Below are 6,238 nucleotides of genomic sequence, written 5' to 3'. Positions count from 1 at the left end.
CCCTCTATCCCACCCTGGGATACCGTCCCTCTATCCCACCCTGGGATACCGCCCCTCTATCCCACCCTGGGATACCGCCCCTCTATCCCACCCTGGGATACCGTCCCTCTATCCAACCCTGGGATACCGCCCCTCTAACCCACCCTGGGAAATCTTTATGTAAAAATGGGAGTGGTTACAAAACACCTAAAAACAAAACAACAACACTCCAGAACACCTAATGTAAAAACACCCACGTGTCAAAGTCAAAATGCCTAAGAACAAAACAGCAAAAGTGTCAAAACACCTTAAGGACAAATTACACCTAAAGGACAAAAACCTAAATTATGTTCAAGGCTAAAAACACCTAAATTTCATTTAAATGTAAAAAGAACCTAAATTTCAACTGAATACAGAAACATCAAAGTTTTCAAATTAACTTTTTTGAAATTTCATTGAAGAAGAAAAATACCTAAATTCCATGTAAACAAAACAACTAAACAGTTGAATATTTGAATGAATTCTTTTCTGAGTGTAACAATTTCTGCAGATTGAAGTAGAGTTTGATGCTTTTTTATATACCCATTTAAAATAAAAATACAGCAGTAGAATTTAATTTCAATGATGTTTTTTATTCAAAGTTAAAAATTTAAATGTTGTTACCTTTAAAATAAATTTAGGTGTGTTGAAAATGATGTGTTCTGACACTTGGGTGTTCAATTTTAATAATGTTTTCAAATTGTAAGAATTCGAAATAACAAAATTTACGTGTTTTACTATTAAATAAAATTTAGGCCTTAAATGAAATTTAGGTGTTTTGTAATTTTGGGTGTTATGAGAATAAGGTGTTTTGACATTTAGGCCTTTTGAAATTTAGTTATTGTAGATTTTAAGTGTTCTTAATTTTGGTGTTTCGAAATTTAGTTGTTATTTTTTTTAGGTGATTTGTACCTACTCCGTAAAAATGTACTTGCATGAAAAATTATTTTCTTCGATGAATAAATAGTTATCCACTCAAGGACTGGTATATAGGTAGCTGCTGTAGTCGGATACCTAGATATATATATCCACTCAAGGAATGGTATATAGGTAGCTGCTGTAGTCGGATACCTAGATATATATATCCACTCAAGGACTGGTATATAGGTAGCTGCTGTAGTCGGATACCTAGATATATATATCCACTCAAGGACTGGTATATAGGTAGCTGCTGTAGTCGGATACCTAGATATAAATATATATCCACTCAAGGACTGGTATATAGGTAGCTGCTGTAGTCGGATACCTATATATATATATATCCACTCAAGGACTGGTATATAGGTAGCTGCTGTAGTCGGATACCTAGATGAATATATATCCACTCAAGGACTGGTATATAGGTAGCTGCTGTAGTCGGATACCTAGATATATATATCCACTCAAGGACTGGTATATAGGTAGCTGCTGTAGTCGGATACCTAGATATATATATATCCACTCAAGGACTGGTATATAGGTAGCTGCTGTAGTCGGATACCTAGATGCTATGTTAGCTAGAAATATGTTTGATCCTAAAGGGACTGTCAGCATAATGTTTAAGTGACCCTCCATTCAAAGATGCCAATGCCCGATTACAACGGTATCCTTGAAAGCTTTGTATGCTCAAGTATGCTATAGATATCAATGTTTTGTTTCTTTAAACTGTTTATTTTCATTAGAAAAGTGACTTGTGTATTGCTTGTTTATAAGAAGCAATGGAGAAACTCACTGAAATAAACACACTTCGAGTCAGAAAAACGAGGATATTTTTAATATTTTTTATCAGATTAAGGTTTCAATGGTACAGCTGCAAATTGGAATTGCCATTTTTGCATGGAAGTTCACTTGCAATTACGCTGTTAGTCTCTTTAACTGCTGAAGAAAAAACAATTATCACATCAAGGTTTTCAGGTTTTTAGGACTTATAGTTAAATATTCGCAAAATTACACATCTCCATAATAGCTCTTTTAAATAGAAGCTAGTCATTAGTTGACTTTGTTTTAAATTGTACTTATTTATTTTCAAGATCTCATTGTACCAAATAACCTCACACCCTAGGAGCGAAGTGACAACATTAGAATTGTCTTAAAAGCTCATCAAGAACCACATTTTATGAAAACCAAATCGTACGTTTGTACGATCCCTGATTCCAAATTGTGGTAAGCTGTCCTTGTATCCATAATTATGACAAAGATAATGAAAAATTTACTTTAATTGTTATAAAAATCCTGAATCAATTTTAAAGACACGCAAATAAATTATATTTGTAATCCCAGGATTAGAAAATTTGTGTTTAAATTGAGTTAACTGTTAATAGATTCACTAAGAAATTCTGGTTAGTTTAGAATGGTCCCATTTTTTATATGTTCGTATTGGGTGTAAAAGGTTTAAATATAGATGCACGAATGAAAGAATGAATATTTATTGAACAACATTAGAATTGAATATTAAATGAAACCTGTCCAAAAAGGGCATCATGAGAGCAACATCTACGGTTGAGGAGCTGCATGATATCTCATGTTCCTTCTCTATTGCATCCTGAATATTTAGGTTCTTGTGGACTATATATTCTTCTAAAACCTCTAAAATTTAAAATTTAAGAAAAACACCTTTTTCAAATTTCCAAACTTATCGTTTTTTGTTAAAGACTTCTTATTTCCCCCTGAATAATTTTTACATAAAGGAATTGAGTTTTTGCACCAAACTTAAATTTTTTAACCCCTATATCTTTACAACCTGATGGTGTAAACCTTTGATATTTTAAACTTAGACTATTTGATCTACCAGAATTAATAGTTTGAAATATCAAATGTCTAGGAAAACGGGTTTCTAAGTTATAATAATTAGAAAATCTGAGTTTGTGGCAAAAACTCAATTCTTTTTCTCAATAAAGACACAAAGGTATAATTTAAACAGAATTTGAAGATTTAAAACTGTGATTAAATAGATATTCTTAACATTGTGTTAATCATTTCCGACAAAGTGTTAATTCTTTATTTCCGACTGCTTTCTCTGGCTTAATATTCTAAACAAAATTATGAGTTTAAAAAAAAATTTCAATCATTTCTGAATGATCTTTGATCTAAAAACCTTTTAACTTTTTCTCTTGACACCATTTGATAGAAGGACGTCTAACCTTGTTTAAAAGATATTCCTGCTCCTCCTCATGAAGATGATATAACAGAGATCTAACCTCGGGACTAAAATTCTCGTTTTACAAGACGTCCAACTTGACATGAAAGTTACAAGACAATTTAAAGGTCGTCTTTAATAATTCAATATTTCGATTCTTGAAACTAGTAGTAGTAGTAGTAGTAGTAGTAGTAGTAGTAGTAGTAGCAGTAGAAGTAGTAGTAGTAGTAGTAGTAGTAGTAGTAGTAGTAGTAGTAGTAGTAGCAGTAGTAGTATTAGTAGTAGTAGAGTCGTCTTTAAAATCTCATCCTGTTAGTGATCTTTGCCATTCAGGATTATACTTAAATAAACTCCTTAACCCGAATATGTTATCAGAGGCGCAACTAGGGAGTGGGCGGGCGCGCATCCTCTCCTAGCACTTGAGGGGGGGGGGGGGCAGAATGAAAAGAAAGACTGACTAATATCAGTATCACAGGAATAAGAAAACCAATAGAGTTATTGTAGAAATTATGCCATAGCTAGTTAAAAAAATATTTTTATCTTTCTCAATTCTCAAGGCTAAAGGCTATTGTAAACATTTGATGTAAAAAAAGTTCTGAGCTGTATTGTATTTGTGTGGTGTTGTTAGTTTATAGAATTCAAACTGTACAAATGTATTTAGAATATACTGATCTAAGTTCTAACTAAATGTGCACCAGATGGTTTTTCCAGATTTTTGCCACAAACTCTGTTGAGTTAATTCCTTTATCTTTGCAACCCAATGTTGTAGATTTGAAACTTTGAATTCTTTTGGTAAAATAATCTAAGTTTGAAATATCAAAGGTTTACACCACTCGGTGCAAAGATTTAGGGATTAGAATATTTGAGTTTGTGGCAAAAACTCAGTTCCAAATCTTGAGTACATTCTGAACCTGGAAAATTTCTCACTGATTATCATATTTCATAAATGATAAGGTTTATATTCTTTGAAAGAACTTCTATGAAATCGAAAATGAAATAAGATTATGAATGTTGGTTAGAATGATCCATCATAAATTCAATAACATCAGGAGAAAACGTAACATTATCTGTCCTTTTTCAATATAGAGTATTACAATTATATACATATTTGCATCTGTTTTATACAGACTTGAGGCTATTAATGGGTTATATGTATTTTGATGTTTTTTTTTCTGAAAACATAAATGATTATTTCTTGTAATTAAATCTGTAATTAAACCATGGGTACTTAACAAATTTTCTTTTGCACTTCGCGTACACATTCACGAATTGAAGCATACTGTTCATTTTACAGCTGTTGGAAGTATCAATTTTTTCAAAAACACAAGAAAAAATCTATATGAATTGAATATAACCGAATCTGCATGCTAGAACTGAAAAATTCCTTTTTTTCGACTTCAAACCCTCATAAACGCACTTTTTTTTAAAACTATGTTATTGATAAGTTTTTAGTCCTTTCCTCATTGTATTAAAGCATTGTGATGATGATGTGATGGTATAGGATTTAAGGTAGGAGGAATAAAGCCAAAACAATCCTAAAAAATTACAAAAACAGATATTTTTTGTCGTCTTTTAAAATGTGTATTTTATTGAATTATGTAACTACAGTGAATAAACAAAAACCGATACAAACCTCAAAGTGAATAAATACTAAAGTGGAACAGACTAAGGCAACGACGACAGGCATTATTGTGCTGTCTGAAATTATTTATTGTGCAGTAAAATGGCTAAAATTCACTTCTAAAATCTTAATTTACGTTAATCAATATTTAAGTTAAATACAAATTTTAAGTCTGTGTTTGTAAACAAAGGGAGTCCAGTTTCTGTTGTACTGTGCACTCCGTACAGACCAATTTATATATATATATATATATTATTTTTAAATATTTGGGACATAAAATGTCGTCAACCAACTATGAGCTTGGCCCACTTTAGTATTTAATCACTTTGTACAAACCTACAGAATGAATTACTAAAAGTAAAAAACACAATTTTCGTCTTCTTATCATATTTCATAGTTCCCAGTATAGTTCTCCGTTTTCTAGTTGCTCCGTATAAGAGCTCAACCTTGGAGAAACTGTTCAGGAGAATGGTTTTGAGAAAAACTACCTGAACCTTGTTCTTACGTAGAATAATATGAACCTGGTACTAGAGGGAGGGGTTTACGTTACACAAGATCTACTCCTATCTTTGTGTATCCTTTATTTCCTGACAAGCCCAATCAGGGCTACCCATGAATAGAAGAAACTATATAAAGAGTATATAGAGACTTAGTGCAGAAATTATCTTTTTTTCTGTTAGGAAAAATAATATTGTTTGCGTGAACATTTTCTGCTATAATGGTTTTTTGTACAAAGTTTATGTAAGATTAAACAGTTATTTGACCAAGTAAATGGGAAAATAGATCAGATACGCAGATACGATTTTTGATATTGATTGATTGATTGATTTTTAATTTTTATTTAATTAGTCTACTATATTTTTAAACATGAGAAACCAAGTAAAAATGCATTTTAAAATATATTTCATTTCTAAGATAATATTACAATGTATATTGTATAGTCAGTTGTTTTATTGAGGTAAATTGAACTCTGGACAGTATAATTAAATATGTATATACTATAGTATCTATATTGTATAATTTATAAAAGAATTACAGGGTTCCCACATCAAATAAAACTATTTTGTAGAAAAAATCAGATTTTCTGAATTATTGAAGGAAAAAAATGATAATTCTTTTCGTTTTAGTGAATTATGCACATTTAATAAACATGACAGAGGAGATCAATACACTACCATAGGCAGTAAGTCGTAGATCTCAATCCCACATTTACAAAATATTTACATGAAGAAGGATGAATACTACAGTGATAACCAGAAAACTCTGAAATAGAAAGACGACTTTTAGAATCAAGTTTTAACTTTATAAAGGTCAATGAGCACATGAGACACAGCAATGATGCAGTGTAAACAGACTCATTTCCCTAAATGGTTGATTTAATAAGTGTCTATTTAATAATTGTCAAACAATGTGTAACAATTGTAGCAACATCAAATACACTTAAGTATTGCCATAATGTCGTCTTGCTATTCCATTGATTTCTG

The 6,238-nt window shown here is 31.3% G+C and overlaps 1 protein-coding gene across 2 annotated transcripts; it reads right to left on the bottom strand.

Annotated features, from left to right (window-relative positions):
* Positions 1-889: 889 nt before the first annotated feature.
* On the bottom strand, positions 890-5,195 carry LOC111699847 (uncharacterized). Of its 2 annotated transcripts, none has more exons than XM_023470590.1 (5): positions 5,091-5,195; positions 4,593-4,668; positions 3,138-3,201; positions 2,460-2,539; positions 890-1,032 (listed from the first exon to the last, which is right to left on the bottom strand). In XM_023470590.1, exons 1-5 carry the CDS (start codon positions 5,140-5,142, stop codon positions 900-902), a joined length of 405 nt encoding a protein of 134 aa, XP_023326358.1. In that variant the 5' UTR covers positions 5,143-5,195; the 3' UTR covers positions 890-899. The 2 variants fall into 2 exon arrangements, with proteins under 2 accessions (XP_023326358.1, XP_023326357.1); XM_023470589.1 differs by lacking the exon at positions 890-1,032 and adding an exon at positions 1,045-1,498.
* Between the last annotated feature and the right edge of the window lie 1,043 nt (positions 5,196-6,238).

This window comes from Eurytemora carolleeae, unplaced genomic scaffold (assembly GCF_000591075.1).
Source record: "Eurytemora carolleeae unplaced genomic scaffold, Eaff_2.0 scaffold347, whole genome shotgun sequence".
In the NCBI taxonomy this organism is placed as follows: Eukaryota; Metazoa; Arthropoda; class Copepoda; order Calanoida; family Temoridae; genus Eurytemora; species Eurytemora carolleeae.
This window is presented reverse-complemented; position numbering and strand designations above follow the sequence as displayed.

Bases quoted from the DNA above. Each gene is read 5' to 3' on its own strand.
- LOC111699847 (XM_023470589.1), bottom strand. From the start codon at position 5,142: ATGATAAGAAGACGAAAATTGTGTTTTTTACTTTTAGTAATTCATTCT. The intron at 3,202-4,592 runs GAAAGGACTAAA...CGAGAATTTTAG, and splicing joins CAATGCTTTAATACAATGAG to TCCCGAGGTTAGATCTCTGT. The intron at 2,540-3,137 runs GTTAGACGTCCT...CTAAATATTCAG, and splicing joins AGGAATATCTTTTAAACAAG to GATGCAATAGAGAAGGAACA.